General features: G+C 37.0%; 1 protein-coding gene across 1 annotated transcript in view; it reads left to right on the forward strand.

Moving 5' to 3' along the window:
- The first annotated feature begins 4,958 nt into the window (after positions 1–4,958).
- LOC129376816 (collagen alpha-1(XI) chain-like) overlaps positions 4,959–18,553 on the forward strand; it is a 47,298-nt gene continuing 33,703 nt past the window's right edge. The window contains exon 1 of the mRNA XM_055056409.1: positions 4,959–5,267. Coding sequence (XP_054912384.1) covers positions 5,171–5,267 — 97 coding nt within the window. The 5' untranslated portion in view covers positions 4,959–5,170. The remainder of the gene's footprint in view (positions 5,268–18,553) is intronic.

Here is an 18,553-nt window from a genome sequence, read left to right on the forward strand (position 1 = left end):
TTGTGTTGTTTGAGTGTTCCCTTTATTTAATTGAACTTATACATCTGATTCATACAAATATTTGCACAACACAAGCGTTGTGATGGTCAAAGCTGACACGTTTGTGCCTCTTTTTTCTCTGAACTTATCCTCCTCTACTTATCCAGAGAAGACCACTACAACTGCAGTGGTCTTCTCTGAACTTTCCATCTTGTGGACAGAGCAGCATAAGGCCCTGAAACAAGTGGTTATTCTTTCTACAGCTAACTGCATGCACATATCTTAGGAGCACTTCTCAGTTTTTGAAAAAAGTTTGGGTTGGGCAAAAGCAGACAGGTGGTGGAATTTGGAATCTGCAGCAGCATATTTTTATTAGTTGGGCAGCAACGCTGTCCTGTTCCAGCATGTTGCACTAGCTCATGGGCTTGTACACATAGTCAAAGACAAAAACAGTCAAAAAAAAAAAAAAAAAAAAAGAATGAAATCCAATGTGGAAAAAGCATCTGCTGCTTCAGGTCCTTTGCTGAACTGTGGTTTCCGAAACAGTCGAGTGGAAGACCATCCTTTTCAGAACTTTTTAGACAGGAAATCTTAAAGAAGTATAAAAAGATAATTCTGCTCTGTTATTATTATTATTTTTTGGCTCAATGACATTGCAAGAGACTGACTTAATTATGATAAAATATAGGTTTCTAAATTACATAAAATTTTATGTCAGAGTTTTGATGGAATTCAAATATCTTTTTTCATAAAACAAAAAGATCAGTGTTTGTTAATCATTTCAGAAAGATCAAACTCACATAGAAATATTTCAAAGCTTTATATCTTGTAATTTTTATGATCAGAGCTTACATAAAATAACAACCCAAAATTCAATTAGGACATTGTGAAAAAGCCACAAATTAAGATGTCTACACATGCATTTTTAATTGACAGTAATCTTACCCCATTCATAACTTCTTGTGTTTCCATAGTAACTAAAACAAACAAGACCCGAACAGGTTTTGACATCATGTTGATGAGAAGCTCTATGTTCTCACTGATGTCACAAATGTTCATAAAGATACAAGAATTCAAGAATTCTCAGTTTGCTTCTCAACTTGGTTGGAGGCAGATCGATTCCTGAGAGACGACTTCAAACTGATTCTACAAACCATTTTAGCTGAACATCAAGTCAAGAGGATTTTGATATTTATGGATCCTTGGATTTCTTATTTTGAAGGGAGTTATAAAGTTGCTAGGATAAAACATAAGAGGCATAAGTGGTTTAGTAGAGAACTCTGAGGACGAGAGATCAAAATACTTTGCTTTTGACACTGAAGACAAAAAGAACATGGAAGATTCCTCTAAGGATGAGAAAGATACTGGCAAAACTACAAATGGATTTGACAGTAAAGGCATCAGACTTTGTTCCTCATGACCAAATGAACCTGAATGTTTGTTTCTCACAGGTTGGGGAGTTACCTTTACAATAACTGCTAACTCTTTACCAACAAAGATATTACAAAAATGTGTATTGTTGTTGGGAAGACATAATGATGGACCTGGATGTGAAACCAAACTGTGACAAATTTTTAGGAAATTTCTGAGGATTCATCATGAGAAGAATCCTCTTCAGCAGAAGAAAACTCACAAGATGAAATTCAAAATAACACAGATGATTTCAACAGTGTGGATGTTAATCTTGTGCCAAACATGTACTTTTGCAAATTTTCCAACTCATTCTTCAACTGTTGCATGAATGCCACAATACGTAGCATCATGAACTTGAATATTACCAGAAGGTCTGTGGCTCAGTATCTGGACTTTTTACAGAGACGCCATTGTTTGCAAGGTTTTTCTTTACAGCAATGTATCATCCAGGAAGATATTTTCTCTAGATGAAGTCTTTGCAGTTCAGAATGAAATAATTGAAACACTGAAGATGAAGGATGTAGTACATCAGGACAAGCCAGGAGTCTTTTTGTTTTATATGTTACACTATCTGACCCAATATGTCATTAACACAGACTGTGAGCTGTACACAGCTAACTATTGTGATCAATGTCAGAAGTCTTCATGTGTTATTTGTAACCTTGGTCCTGTCATTCACCTCCCAAAGGAACAACAAGAGGACACTACAACTACTCTAAGTTGTTATATGTGTGGAAAATGTTGTGACACCTGCAACTCCAACATAAAGACAGAATACTTTTTCAAAGACACTGATATGATGACTCTGATACTCCCAGGGTCAGAGAGTACAGATGATTTAGAATATTCTGTGATTCCTGACCCAGTGCTTGAAATTCCTGTAAAAAACTGGAACTCAGTCATTTGCTGGTGACAAACAACAACTTCTGACACTGTCAGACTGTATCAGTTTGCTTCTCAACTTGGTTGGAGGCAGATCGATTCCTGAGAGACGACTTCAAACTGATTTTACAAACCATTTTAACTGAACATCAAGTCAAGAGGATTTTGATATTCACGGGACCTTGGATTTCTTATTACGAAGGGAGTTAAAAAGTTGTTAGGATATAACATGGACAACTGATGTTTAAGGCTGAAGATGACCGGGTATCACTTTCAAATATGGACCATGAAGCTGACATTTGCCATAATGGGTACATGTACATGGGAGAAGTTCACAGAGGCTACGGAGAATGACTTGGGCAGAGTACTTCAAAAACCTTCTCTATCCCATCATCACATCTTCTACTGAGGAAGCAGAGCCTGGAGACTTTGGATGAGGCTCTGCTGAGTTGACCATAGTTAGGGATGCATAGAAGGAGTGGTCATACTTTTTGCCTCCCATCTTGGTGCCTGTGTGTTGGGGTTCACCCTTCACTTCCTTGTGGGTGGACGGGTTTTGGCTGTTTGTCGTATTTATGTGACAACAGCAGCTCATATTGTCCACCATTTTGAAGTCGGTGGAGGAGTGCGGCCTGAAAGGTACAAATGAAACCAGTTGAGATGTTTATTTACAATCCCAAGAAAGGATAATCTGAAATTAATGGAAGAGTTGAGATAGTGTGAAAATTACTGAGGTTATTTGGATCTAAATCTGGTTTCTTAAGTATTGGGGTTATAACAGCTGTTTTGAGGGCCAGGGGAACAACACCAGCAGTTAAGGAAGAATGTTTAATGTCTGCGATGAAAGGAGAGAGTGGAGTCGATAGCTTTAACAAGGACAGTTAGAAGAGGATCTAATTGACAGACTGAGGATTTTGATTTCTGAATTAATTTGGTGACATCATTGACTGAGGGGAGGGTGAAAATGAATTAGTAGTGGAGCCTGGAATTGGAATATTTTCAAGTAGAGAGAAGAGGACTTTGGAGTTATCCTTGTTTGAGCTAATTAAACTGGAATAATAGCTCTATCAATCAGCATTGATTTGGCTGTTGAAATGTAATCTTTATATTTAATCTTTATATTAAAGAAAGTGATCAGAGTACATATCTCTGTGTACATAGTATCTCTGAGTACAGTGAGACCAGTTTTTCCATACAGTCTTTCAAGTTGACATCCTTTGGGTTTCAACTATCTGGAAGTAAACCAAGGTGCAGTAGGCAATAAGAGAGATCTGGTTTTAAGTGGAGCAAGATTGTTCAGGGGGCTATGAAGGTTTTTGTTGCTGTGAGAGCAGTTCATCTGGAATAGAAAGCCAGTTAACATTGAGTAGATTGTAGGTACAAAAAGATAAATTGTCCAAGTCAATGTCCTTAATATCATGGAAGGTTATATTACATGGGAGGAGTTAGAAAGTGAATCATTAACTCTGAATGATAGAAGCATGCAATCTGAATAGGAGATGGAATCAACATTACAATTAACTTGTGTAGCTTCTGAGCAACAAATTAAATCCAAGATATGTCCTTTGATATACTTTGGAAAATTAGTATATTGCTGGAGTCCAAAACTATCCAAGCAGGATATGAAGTCTTTGGAAGATGAGTATTATCATTATCCACATGAATGTGAAAATCCCCCAGAAGAATTATGTGTGGTGAGACTGTAAAAAGGTGCAAGCCTGCAAGCTCAGTAATAAATTATTATTATAATTTGCAGGTGAAGCAATCATAATGGGAGTTGATCCAGAGAGCTGACATGCAATATAGGATGTGATCTACAGTTGGTTTGCAGCAGAGGGTGAAGCAGCCGGAATGAGGATCAATGTCTCCAAATCTGAGACCATGGTCCTGAGCTGAAAAAGAGTAGAGTGCCTTCTTCAGATTTGGGAAAAGATCCTTCCCCAAGTGAAGGAGTTTAAGTATTTTTAGGGTTTTGTTCATCAATGAGAGACAACTGGAGCCAGAGATCAATAGGTAGATTGATCTCTACCTATTGAGAGATCATCGCCCGTATCATCTTCAGTGATACGGGCGATGTACCGGGCTGTGATGGTGAAAAGAGAACTGAGTCAAAAAGAGAAAACTCTCAATTTTTTGGTCAGTCTGTGTACCCTCTTTTATGGGCACAAGTTCTGCATAATGACCAAAAGAATGACATCGTGGATACAAGCGGCTAAGCTGAGTTTGTGTGTTTTTCTGGGCTCTTTCATATAGACAGGGTGCTCTAACCCCAGATAAGTGAAAGAAAATGAATAATCCCAGATTTTACACATAGTTTTGTAATTTGTTTGTCCATGCTTTTAAATGTTATAATCAGTTATTTAGTTTTTGCCATTTTATCAAATCCTTTTTTTTTTTTTACAATCTCTTGTGTGATGTTTCTGATGCCCATATTTTACTTACCTGAACACTATTTTTAGATACTCTACCCATTGCTGATCTAAAGTGAGTTGATGATTTTACTAAATAGTCAAGTAAGTATATCTAAGCAACCCAGTAATTATTTAAACAATCACACCACTCGTGCAAAACGCCTCAGTAAGGAAGGGGTGGCCAAGTGAAGGAGGATGGGAAAGTGAGGGAAAGTCTCTGAGTGTGAAAGAGAAAACGCCTTCCTGGATTTTCTTCTTTATTTACCGCCGACCTTAAACAGTCGAAAGTGAAGCAAAAATGAGTTCGAGGTTGTTCTGACGTAATCCCAAATTTGTCTTGATGCGCGCGCGCTCTCTCAACCGCCAGCTGTCTGTCGGAACGCGCTCCCAGTCTCAGTCCTGAAGCGCAGAGGCTCGATCAGAGCGTCTCACCGCACGTGTCCCACCTGGAGAGAGTTACTGTTAGTGATCGATATCGCTGCAGAATGGAGAAACGATGGAGAATAAAGAGCCGCACAAGGATGCCGCCGCCTCTGCTGCTGCTGCTACTGATTGCCACTTTCTTCTATATTTCAAACGCAGGTAGGTAGGATTGTTTCTTTTATGTTTGTTTGAAACAGTCTTTGGTCCAAATTATTTTTGCCTCATCAGACAAACATTAAGCGTAATTGGTTCCCCATTTCTGTTATTTTCTCTCCTGATCTCTCCTTCTGTCAATCTATTTTTGCAACGAGTCCAATCAATCAATCAATCAATCAATCAATCAATCAATCATTCAAGTTTATTTGTACAACACATTTCAGCATCAAGAAAGTTCAAAGTTTTTTTACATAATAAAAACAAAGTCCACACTTTGTATGAACTCCACACAGCAAACCAGCAAACATTACATTTTGTCAAATGCCATCATAGCATAAACAAAGTTTGACTTATGATCGTTCAGAAGCATTTTTAATCTAGATTTAAAGGAACTTGTGTTTCTGGAGGTTTGATCCATAGATGGATGTAATCTTCAATTTGTTATCAAATAAATACATTCCAGAGACACTGTTTACTTTTGCTTAGTTTATTGTTTAGGATAAGGTGATTATCATTAATATTTCCCAGTTAATAAAAGCTCTCCAGAGTAAAGGAAGCTTTTGTTTTAGGGGTCATGTCATCACACCGGGTCATGTTTCCTGCAAAACTTTATTCACTGATCTGCCCATTTCTGGGCTCCAAAGCCTGGTGCACAAGACAGTCTGGAGAGGTATAGGCCTTTTATGTGCCTGGGCTTGTTCTACCATACCTGCTGCTGTATCTTTATACTGCAGCACTTGAGGATATTTAGCCTCCTCAGCTGGGTAATGTAGAACAGACTCAGGCAAACTGAAGTGTGCAGTCGGCTGAGCTGCACTTGAAGTCCTTTCTTTTCTGCAGCAGCGCCTGGAGCTGCACAGGATCCAGATGAGGAGGACTTTAATCTGCAGGAGTAGTTAGAGGCATCACTGATGATTAAATAAAGTGGGCATTAGTGAGCTTCTCATTTTAAACACTGATAGAGGATTTTCAGGAGGAATTTATTTTAATGTCATAATTAAAATAAAAGCTTTAGGGAAAAGTGGATCTTAAATGCATCTCTGATGAAAGCCCAGTCCTTGGATAACTTCTCAAAGTCAAATTTGAAGAAAATATGCATGGTAAAGAACTGTCAGGATTAAAGTTTTGATGCCACTGGAATACAGTCATTGCAGTCAGTCGTTTTGTTTCTTATTCTCATTGCAGCTGAAGTCAATGGCATTCTTCCTAAAAACACTTCATTGGACTGTTTCCTTGTGGAATTATTGCTTTGCTTTGCAGACAGTCACAGTAAAACACATAAACGTAAAACTTTAATGTTTTCTATTGAAAATGTGTGAATTTAAACTAACACATAGTGTTGCATAATTGTGAAGTGAAATTAAACCAATAATTTGTCAGTCTTTTACAAATAAAAATCTTTACATTTCGACATGCGTTCTCATTCACCCACTTTCATATTTTCATTTATATAGGATTTTGAAAATCAAATATTATTCTGATGCTTTTAAATACAATCAGGTACAACTAACTAATTTACACTGTGCATCATGGCAGTGGGGAACTTGTCAACATTTAAGGGGAAATAGATGGTGCTAAATAGAGGTTTGTCTTTGAAGAAAAAGACAGTCAGAAGCTGCTAAAGACTTGAATGACTGTGGGGAAGTTTCCCTTCCAGTCAGACAATGGTTCAGAATGTGTTGGAATGGTACTCAACCTCATTCTGAAATCCAGTGAGCAGTCAATGACAAAATGGGGAAACAAATTTTGTCTACTAAGATTCACCACCATGCCATTGTTTCTTCTTTTATGGATAATGGTTCTCACTGTGGTTTGCTGGAGCCTCAAAACCTTGGTAACTCTTTTCAAAGTTAATTTTAATGGATTTGTTTTTCATCTGTTCTTCATTTCTTCAGATGATGTGTTCATTTCCAAGATCTTTTTGCTTACTCAGTGTTGTCAGCAGTCCCTGATAAAATTATTTTTTGGCTCTAATCTGGCAGGCCATGGTTACGCTTGTGAAATCAGACTTCACCCATCTTGCCTGCTGCTGGTGCTTAGAGGGCCGGCGGATGGCAGCCTGGCCTCTGTCAGCTGTGGTTACAGCCACCATCAGTGAATGTGTGAAAGACTGAATGTAGTGTAAAGCACTTCAGGCTCCTATGGAATTGATAAAACACTATACAAGTGCAAGCCATTTACTATTTAAAATAGAATAGAATACACTTCATTAATCCCAATGAAAAATTTCTTATTAGTTGATAAGGTACTCCATACAAGGTATTAAATATTAGTAATACAAATAACCATAAGTGATAAAATGTTTTATATATAAATGTATAATATATATACATAATAGTGATATAAGTTATAAATTGATTTACCAATTTCACTGAATCTAAATAAATAAATAAAACCTATAAGGCAATAAATAAGTGCAGAGAAAATTACATTTAAGTTGCTCAGACAAAAAATTGCAGCATTGTAAAGTCTGATGGCTACAGGCATAAATGATTTCCTGTGTCGCTCTGTGGTGCACTTTGTTAAAATGAGTCCGTGGCTGAAGCTGCTCCTGTAGCCGGCCAGCACATCATGAAGAGGATGAGGCTCGATGTCCTTCTTCACCTTAACAGGATCCTTCTCTATGACACCATTGCCAGTGAATCTAATTCTACAGCATACAGGATGCCAGGTTTATATAGCTTGTGGTTGCCCGACCACAGACTGTGGTCTGTCAACCTTGCTCAGGGCTGGCAGATGCTGAAGGACCTCAGCCGCCTCAGACTTTGGCTCTTCCTGTGTGGAACGTCAAGTATTCTTGACCCAGTCCAGTTTATTGTCAATTTGGAATCTCAAATATTTATAATTCTCCACAATGTCCACATTGACGCCCTGAATGGTAACAGGTCACCAACATCCTGGTCCTCCTTCTCAGATTCAACAGTTCCTTGCTTTTTGCCACATTGAGCTGAAGGTGGTTGAGCCAACACAAAGTGACAAAGTTGCCTACAGCGGCCCTGTACTCACCCTCATCATCCTCACTGATAGACCCAACAAAAGCTGAGAACTTCTATAAAGACAGACTCACTGCAATAGCTCTGAAGTTGGATGTATAGAGGGTGAAAAGGAAAGGAAAGAAGACATGAAGAACATCTGATTTATTCCTTTAAAAAATGAAATTCTTGTCATCATTTGATTTGATATTCACTCAGCTTTTCTTTGTCCTGTATGAGAATTTGCTTAATGTCAACATTTAAATGTGACAAAATAAACAAAATCAGAAGGAATCTTTTTGCTGCAGGACTGTAGCAATACGCACATGTTCAAACACTTCTCTGTGTGTGCAGGTTATCACTGAGTGACTCCTGGGGTCAAATTTGGGGTCAGTTTCAGAGTGTGAATCAATCAGTGGCTCTTTAGATGTCTGTGTTGATCACAATTCTTTAGAAAAAAAACCCTTGTGTGTTTTTACATTGTAATTTTTTGTACCTCAGTTACTGGGCAGAAGCTTTTATACTTGTCTTTATTTTATTGTCTGCTTTACTTCAGTTTTACTGTCATCTGCATCCATTCATTTGCCTTTCAGAAATTCTGGTTGGGTCTGAAAAAGATTGTAAACCTTCAAGCAATGTGGTCAGGTTACGGTCAAGCGTGTCATGATGCGACCTGTCACAAACTTTACATTACTGGATTACTGTATCAAGAACTGTATACCCATAACTGTTGTGTTGGATTATCTTTGATCCTTTCCCAGATCAAAGATAGACCAGCAGTAAAATAATAGAATTTATATGGCACTTTTCTAGTCAAACTAACGAGGTAAACCACTTTTTTAGCTACATTCACCTAATTAACCTCACATTCATTGATAATTAGACCTGCGTTTCCCAACCCTAGTCCTCAGGGCATAAACATAACCACAAACCACAAACCTGGAGCAAACAGCAAAACAGCTGAACGGAGTTTATTTAAATCAATGCTAAAACGTACCTGGGTAGAGTTGGGTTTGATTAATAGTAAGGGACTGATCAACGCTGATCAACATAACTGATGTCTATTTGTTTGATTTTGATGACATTTGATAAACTGTAACATTTACTGTTTATTTAATAACTGATGACTGGAAAATGGTGGATGATAGAAAAGGAGCCCTTTCAGTTCGTTCTTTAACTCAGTTGTGTAACAGTATTTTACAAAGTGTTTGTTTAGAACTGCTTAACTTTAATCCCAGGAGTGTACCCCAATAAATTCAGCATTGGGGTAAAATAAATTACCTGTAATTTTCAGCTTTGACTATGCTACTGACTCTCTAAGCAGTTTTCTGGTCAAATTGTGAATGTTGAACATAGGTAGCTTGTCCTAACTATTTGGCAATTTAATAATAAATAATATCAATAATAGAAAAACTTTTTAAATACTCTTTTGGATTGAATTTGTTAGAATAAATGAGTCGATTTCAGCAAATGTGAGGGTCACTTCCTGTCAAGCGATAGCGGTCTGGACAAACACTCAGACCCTCCAGGCACTCACCTGTTCAGTGCAAGAGTACATCCAGAAAAAAAGACAAAAGAAAAACTAAAGCATTGCTTGGAAGTACTTTCTCTATGACATACATGGTCGGAAAAATAGGAAATGCCGAAGGGTTCCACTAGCTGTGCTAATGCTCCAACACTAATGTTCGATAGCAACTTTTTTAGCCTCATAGACTCAATGACTGAGAGACGAGGCAAGTTCAAATCGTGACAGCTGCAGCAGCAAAGGCACTTTCAGTCTCAGCTGCCACTGCTGCTGGAAACTGATACAGTTTAGTGGTGGCAACATCTGACTTTTATGGCAGCTGACATATGTGGCAGGTTGAATGTTGAATATGAATACATTTATTTTGAATGAATTAAAAAAGAGAAAGAAAATGGTAAAAAAATCATTTAGAAAAAATTAAAAATATGGACATGTCTAAAGTCTGATCAGGTTGTCAAGAAGTAATCATTCATGAAGAATGAGGAGGCTCCTTCTAGTCTCTTCTATGACCTAACAAACAGGGTCATAATATTTGGTTATAACTTGTTTAACTTCTTTTCCCAGCAGGATAAGCCCAGATGTTTGGTACACAAAATAACCCAGCAGTGTTTTGTGTGTTGTTGACAGATTGCTGTGAATCACTGATGACCTCATGCTGAAATATAATTTGTCTTTCTTAACTATTCATCTATCAGCAGGTCACATTTTTTAAGGAAGAGAACAAAAATGCCTTTTTTACCTGCATATTCTGCATCTTGTGTCAGACTACTTGCCTAGCTAAGAGCTGGCACTGCACTTTTCTACCCTAATGAACAATTAATTAGTCAGCATACATAATAAGCCTATGTTGGAGGATCTGAAATGAAGTGGGTGCACTGGCTCACAGAGGAAAATCTCTTGCAGGAGTGATTGATGACAAAGACCTTTGAACTGATAGTTTGAGCCGTTTTGCTGAAGTGAGGTTTTAAGGTCAGCTCCAGCAGAATGCTGTTTCTAGAGGCGTTTTTCGCAGCTGAGTTATAGGGTGATAACTAAGTTCCTCATTGACTCATTCTTTCCTGTGACATCTTGGTTTTGGGTCTTGTTTTTCCCATAAAAAATGTCACCAGTGCCACATGCCTTTTTTTAAAACTGTGACTATCTAATATGGCTGGAAAAAAAATGTGTTTTTTCTTCTGGCATTTTGTGAAGTATTTTCCTATTGAGTGTATGGGCAAAGTTTTAAACATAATGCAGGCTTAGGCTCTTAAAACGACATCTCAAAGGTTTTATATGTTAGTTCTGTGATTTGTTAGCTATTCCTACATTAAATCTCTAACATGTTCATGTTCACATGTAATGTATATTACATTAGAGTTTGTTTAGCAAAGATGAATAAAATTTCTGTCTTACGAAGAGCATTAAACATCAGTGCATAGATTGTGCCTTCTAGTTGATGATTTTCCAGGTTGGCAGATAAAACCTTTACCTAATACTTAAGGTTTTATGATCTGTTACTCACTCCTACTTTATTCCAGAGGCTCAAGACTGTACACAAAAAGCACCGTTGAGATGTGTTAGAAGGGGAATTTCAGGATTATGGGTCGTTAGAGTTTTTGTTGGGTTTTGTCATTATTTGTGTTCCTGAGTTTATCTACAGCACTTCTGCCTTGTTTCTACTTTTACTTTATTTCTTACTTAGTAATTCCAGTTCTGATTATTTATTCTGTATAGTCTTTTCGTCATTACTCTAGTTTAATTATAATTCTTTGGTCTAGTTATTCTTTAGTTAGATTTATGTCCTCGTCCCCTGTGTGCTCTCGCTCACCCCATATGCCAGTTTCTATTGCTCTCTCTTCAGCCTGCCTTCTGCTCTCTCTCCTCCCACCTGCAAACCATTTCTAATTAACCATCTATTCCTCGTCCCCAGTACAATGTGTTTGCAGATAGTCTGGAGTGAACATAGTTTGAGATTGGTCAACAGGGGCTGAGAAATAAGTTATAACAGCAGAGATTAACTGAAAAAGACACAAAAAAGGTAGTTATTTTTACCAATTTTCTAGTAAGAATAGAAATCATTATGACTGTGAATGGAGATCTCTGAAAGAAATGGATGAATAGATGTAAATGGGGAAAACTTAGTACTGAAGGGGGCCAATGTTTTTTACATTGGAATTCAGAAACATAAATTCCAATGTCTGGTAAATGTAGGACAATAGATATCTGAAATGACTGAGGATGACTGAATGTTACTGCTATTAACATTCTTTAAGAAGCCCACAAGAAATAGATGAACAGCTATTCTGATATCAGCTTGGAGAAAAATGTAATGCCAGAGAGGTAAGTCTGGATGGTGCAAGGACATATTTTGAAGACTGAATGAGTGTATGTAAACATGTGGTGTCAGCAGAAGGGAAATACAGTTGATTATCTGCATGGGAATATTTGAAGCAGTTCCAGTCTAACAAACAGGCTGACAGAGTCCAAAGAGTGAGGCTGTCAAAAATGGCTTCCTGAGAAGCATTGATAAGGTTGAATAACTAACTTGAAGATCATTGGAGAAAATGGAGGGATTGGACTTGGATGAGTTTCTGACTCTGGAACCAAGAGTCAGAATTTTTGAAAAGAGAATCGAGACAGCATCAGTAATTATGTTCTGTGTTCCTGGAAAATTCAGAAAGAAACAATTGGAGTAGTCAGACACAAATGTAAATTCAGCAGCAGCTGGATCGGTTAGAAGATCGCGTCTGGATAGAGCTGAATAGCAGGATTGCTGTGGTGAGTCAAGTCATTCCAGAAACATGGACATCTGACAGTTTAACGGTTGCATAAAATGTAACGGACTCTGAAATGTTGGTGAGCTGAGTATAAATAGGCTGCTTGGGAAATTATGTGTAGTTTTGGGTGTGGCCCTGCTCCCAAACTGAAGTTAACATTAACTTTTTGTATTACTAGTCCAACTTCTAACAGTTATAATCACCTCCTCCAATTTACTCTTGACAGAGTCCAGCAATGTTGTCCCCCTGGCAAATGGCAAATTCATCCATTGGATTGAAATACCAAAAAATCTTTTGTGCAACATTTTCAGTGTAGGAATAAGTGCCAGAGGCAATTGCCAAAACTTGTTATTTAGAACAAAATAGCCAAGTCAAAACCCCACTTGTTAATCAGAAAATAGCCAAATAGCTTCCAGTCTCAACTATTGTTCTAGTATCATGACTAGTATCATGACTGGTGGCATTATAATACCATGCCTCACCATGGTATTATAATACCATGGTGAGGCATGGTATTATAAAATAGATGAAGAGTTAAGTTGACATGAGCCTGATTGCACTGCAGAGCAGCAGCATGCAGGTGGGTCAGACGAGCCTGATTGCAGGGAAGGAGAGTTAAAGGGAAAACAGAGCAAGCAGATGGGCCAAAGTCATTACAGATTTATTAACAACAATACTTCAACTTGTAGTTAAAACAATTTTCTCAGCAAACAAGCTTCTTGGAACAGTTAACTAAATTAATAAGTTCAAATTAAAAGAATAATGAGAACTATGAAATGAAAATGAAGAAAAATAATAAAACGAGAGTTCAGAAGTTCAGTATGAATTTTGAAAAATTTGGAATGTGGCCAAATAAGCTTTTGACTAAATCAGATTAGTAAATTTCAAAAAATAAAAATAAAATGTACAATAGCCTGTCAAATGATATAACCTGACATTTTGAGCATGCGCTCAAATTTTTTGCTGCAGGGCAAAAAAGCAATTATTTTACAAACCATCAGCAGCTGGGCTGCTGTGGTAAAGTCATTCCATTAACAAAATAAAACCTGGAGATGCAGATATTATGAATTTAGTTCAGTGCATCGAAGCAAAGGGAAAATTAACGCTGAAAAGCAGTTGAAGAACAACTCAAAACCTCTTTTTCTCTTGCTCTGTGTTGGCTGCTACACTCAGGCTCATTGCCATAGCAACTGACAACAACACCACTGTATGTTTCAGGACAACAGCAAAAGACACTCAAACATTTCCCACATAAAGAACAGAACAGTCAGACCAAAAAGTTTATACTTGAAATCTCAGGCATGTTTTTGTTTTCACTGGATGCAAGTATCACGTAGCATATGTTGCTGGAGAGTTATGCTTTTAGATGTTGAAATTGTGATGAAATAGTGATTCTGACTGTACCATAAATAATCTGGAGATATCTTCACCTTACTGTTCACCCATAGGCTTGAACAAAGCTATGGCCTGATGAACTGTGAAATCTTTGATTATGGGATCTTTAGTAATCCAATAAAAATGCTCATTTCTCTTGATCTTGTAAAACAGTGGCAACCTGTGAACATTAATCAAGACATTAGGTTGTGAATAAATTAAGTCCTCACTGTTTATATTAGTTTTCAGAAAACCTTGGTAGGCTTCAATGCAAAGACAATGTTTATAGAGCTTGAATGCTACAAATTTCTCAAATGTTCACTCTTTGTTCTCTAAAAATCAAAACCACCATGAGATGGAACATCCAACAATAACAGAGGTCAGTGCCACCTGGTGCTGAACCCTGTGATGGATAAATATTGATGCAGTCTTTGAAGGAAGCCCGGCCAAAGAAACCCTGCATTTTCGATGATTCAAACTGAAAAGCTTGCATTAGAAGTGAGCAATGATTGTTGCTCAGATTTCTCTTGTCTTTTAAGATGACTGTATTTTTCTCCATCTGGTCCATCATTTCTAACACCATAATTAAAAACTGATTCAGGGAAAATTCACATGTCTGAAAATTCAGTATATATCTCTGGTCAAATCCATTTAAGAGAAGGGAAAATTAAGCATGTGGTCCCTTTATTTAATTAATTGCTGTTCTCTATGTCTTTCCTTTGTACATTGAAATCCATCTGGTTTTTATCTTTGGTGGTCTTGGAGTGAAATCAAGTCAAGTTATTCAGAGGAATATCTGAAGCAAGCTGCAGGGAAAGAAGATGACAAATCTTGGCAGTGCCAGGCTGCTGCCACAAGCATTCTCAGAGTCTTAAAACCTGTTTTTGGTGATTTGATGTTTGATGCAGTCGGTGTGGGAGGCCCAGTCAGCCCAGATTCCTGTTTCTGCAGCAAACTATGTTAATGCATTCCCTGCCATCATTGAGATAATGAATGGCTGATTAAAAACAGACATTTACAATGTACACCAACACATGCATAAGATAAAGAGTTTCACCTGGTGTTCACACAACATAAATACTTGCATACACACACACATACACACACACGCATACACACCCACACACGCATACCCAGACACATCTGGTTTCCAGACAATCTCTGTTGTCTTTTAATCCCATTCCTGTTTGGTCAGTGTGTCTATCTGCATCCCTCATTTAGTCAGATTTTCTGCCAGCACAAGAGTTGAGGTTCAGGTTTGGAAATGTTGTTCACCACCAAAACAAATGCATGAAAAGCTACCAAATTTTGCTGGCCTGGTGTAATGCTGTGGTGTATAGAAGGATGGCACACACTTCTGTTGGTAATAAATGCATTCTCTGTTCACTTATTTTGTGTTTAGTAATAGTTTGGAGTCAGTGACATGATGAAATAAAGGCATAAAGGATTAATAAAATATTCACAGGCTGCTAGAGCTGGGCTATAATCTACACAGTCTATTGTTTTGCTAAACCTAACACTCATACAGATTCATCAATTTTATTTTCTTCCCTTTTATTTATATTTCTGAACTAACTTTCACATAAGAAAATTACACTTTTCCCCAATGGTGGTATATTTTAAGTGATGGAAAATAGTCTGAGGCTTAATGTGTTTCAAATGTCTCAATGCATTTATCATATGAGGTTATGACATTTAGGTGAAACTCACTGATTAGAGTGAACTTTTTTTCCCCATTGTGTAACACTTCGTCAGAGTAAACCTGACCTGTTTTAGGTACCGTAAGTTACAATGACTAAAATTATCTCAATTTTAAGAATGCATGAATAATGAGACCAAATTTTAAAGAAAGTCAAGTGTATTTGTACAGCACATTTCAGTAAAAAGGCAGTTCAAAGTCATTTACATGATGAAAATGTAAAACAATAAACAAACAAAAACCACTACTTTGCAGTGGAAAAATAAAGAAAGGAAATTAAGTCATGGAAAAATGCTTACCTGGCCTTTTTCTATTAATTCCTCTGGGCTGGATTTTGATCTTTGTGTATAAAAATAATTTCTTATTTTTAGACAGTTTTGTTTCTAGTCAAGTGAAGAACGTTATGGTACATCTATGCACTGATTCAGTACTTGAATATGTTCAAACTCACTGGGTGACATTCTGAGATTTGTATTATTTGCATAATTAGTGTAACTCAATGTATGCTATAATCTGAGCTGGGGTGACATTAGTTACAGATGCCTTAGAAATATTAAAACCTTTCAGATGATCAAATCCAGAAAATGTTTCTTTTTGTGTGCTGGCTGTTTAACATGTTGAATGTGTCAGGGACACATGTTGAATCAAACCAAAATTTTAAATCTGTTTTTTTGCCTCCCTGTTTTTAGGGTTATCAGCGCAGGTGTTGGGGTCTTCCACAACGATGAAACAATACCAATAAACCCCAAACACAGATGGAAGGTCACTAACATTATTGAAGAAGTTTGCTTTGTATTTGTGCAGCTTACACATTTTTAGAGACATGACTCTGGGGGGGTCCTTTACCTGGACAGATGTTCAAAAGATTTTCCCAGGAATACATTCACTGGGAATCATCAAAGAAGCTAGCAGTGCACTCCCTGTTTTATGTTTCATACATAAGAGAGAGCTCATGCTCTAACTTACAAAATATTAGAAGGCATTGACTCTTGTCAGAGCCTCTATTTTGCTTTTCAGAATAAAAGATACTGGATGTAAAAACTTGTCTTCCAGATTTATTAAGTAAAAATCTATCTGCTTTAAAGCTATGCTTATGTTCCCACGAAATGTTTGAGTTATTGATAAATTTCACTGAACTGTTGATCAGAAACACCTGCTGAATGTTTTGTCTTCACTCTGAATATGTTGAAAAATGCTTTGATATTCAGATCTTGAACTTTGTTCAGCAGGTGGATGAAATCCTGTCAGGACTTCGGAATGCTGCTTAGCAACGTGAAGGGATCCTGTGTGTATGAAAAGGTTTTCTACTGTTGAATGCTCACTCATAATTTTATTGTAGTGTGACATAAGCATTTTATCTCTCTTAGATCTCAGGCATGATTACATTGGCAAAACTATAAACTCTGGTATGTTTTGTGGCTGAAATCCTATTTAATGTGCCATCAAAAAGTACCAGCTCTTTGTCTTAGCTAGCTCCTTCTGGATTTATTTCTATTAATTGTGCTTAGAGTTTGATTTTTCCCCATGTCTCCTGTTTTAAATTGAGTTGTCCTTCAGGGACTCATATTCTGAGCAGCAAACCTGTTTTGTAAATGTATTTCCCTTCTTTCCAGTTGGATTTCTGTTATGGCTTGTTTTGACCACAGTCCGCTGATGCTTTCTCCTTGATTGGAAACACATTAATCTGTGTATTTTTCAAGTCTAAGTGCAGCATTTTTCCTGTTAACCACCTACCCTGACCTAAAGGATGGATTTATTCTTTGGCTTTGCACCAATAGAGTTCCAGAGAGTACTGTTTGTCAAGGTATTGAGGATCTGTCTATAGACCTTCTGTTGTTTTGACTCATTGGTAAGGTTGAGATTTTCATATCTGGCATTCACTTCCACATTCACTGGATTTGGATAATTGTTGATTCCCTCACTTCTATTTTCTGGAGGTGTTTGTCGCAGTCCTCTGTGGGGAAAGGAGCCATTGTGTACTGATTCAATTTAAAGTAATCCAGCTGTGAGCGCACAGGACGTGGATGCTAATCAAAGAAGGATATAAAAACTAACTACCAAAAAGCAATAAGTATCAAAAGGCACAACTGAGTCAATTAACCAAGAAAAGCTGCACAGTAATTACATAGTCTGAAAGACAATTAACTCTGAAACTGACTAAATGTATGTAAACTTTGAGTTTGAGGAAACTTACAAAAAAGATTCTAAAAAAAATCCTCAAGTTTTCTAGCATTAGCAAATAGAAACAATTTTTGGTAATCCCAACTGAGCAAAAATGATTAATGTTCGGTCTGATTTAACTTCAATGAATGAGAAAAACATGTTTGTGTCTTTTTATTAAGTGTATGTAAATATCTGGTTTCAACTGTTTTCAGTTCAGGCCTTCATGACTGTAACCCAAACAACCTTCTTCAAATTCAAGATTCTACATACTAATTCTTTGTCATCAAACAGTTTGAGAAAACTCAAGGGATGATTTTATGTCATAACATTTGAATTACTTTAATTCCAGGCTCACTTGTGGATATATTTTAGACCACAAACATACTGCTACTCTGTGACATCATATAAAACACATAAGGGTAAATTTGCAAAAAAATATGCATCTTATATCCCATAATCCATAAATTATCCTATATGCTTCCTTTAACTGATGCACTCCTGTTTTTGACTAAAAACTTGACATGTTTTCTCTACCTATTGTATTAAAGGTTTTGTTGCAACATTTGATTACGAGTGCAAACATAGAGAAAGTGCAAATTTAATTTTGTAGTGTTTTTCCTGATGCAATTCAAGAAAATATAGTACAATGCAACACAAACTTTAAGCTAAAATGGTAAAATATTTTTCCAAAAGGAGACGAAGCAATTCTTCAAGAAACCAGTCTACCTATAACTGTCTTTTTGCAGGTCTGCAAAATACAGTATTTTTGTTTTACTCTCTCTCAATAGCGAGAACAAAAC

This window comes from Poeciliopsis prolifica, unplaced genomic scaffold (genome assembly GCF_027474105.1).
Source record: "Poeciliopsis prolifica strain line A6 unplaced genomic scaffold, Auburn_PproV2 SCAFFOLD045, whole genome shotgun sequence".
NCBI classification, from domain to species: Eukaryota; Metazoa; Chordata; class Actinopteri; order Cyprinodontiformes; family Poeciliidae; genus Poeciliopsis; species Poeciliopsis prolifica.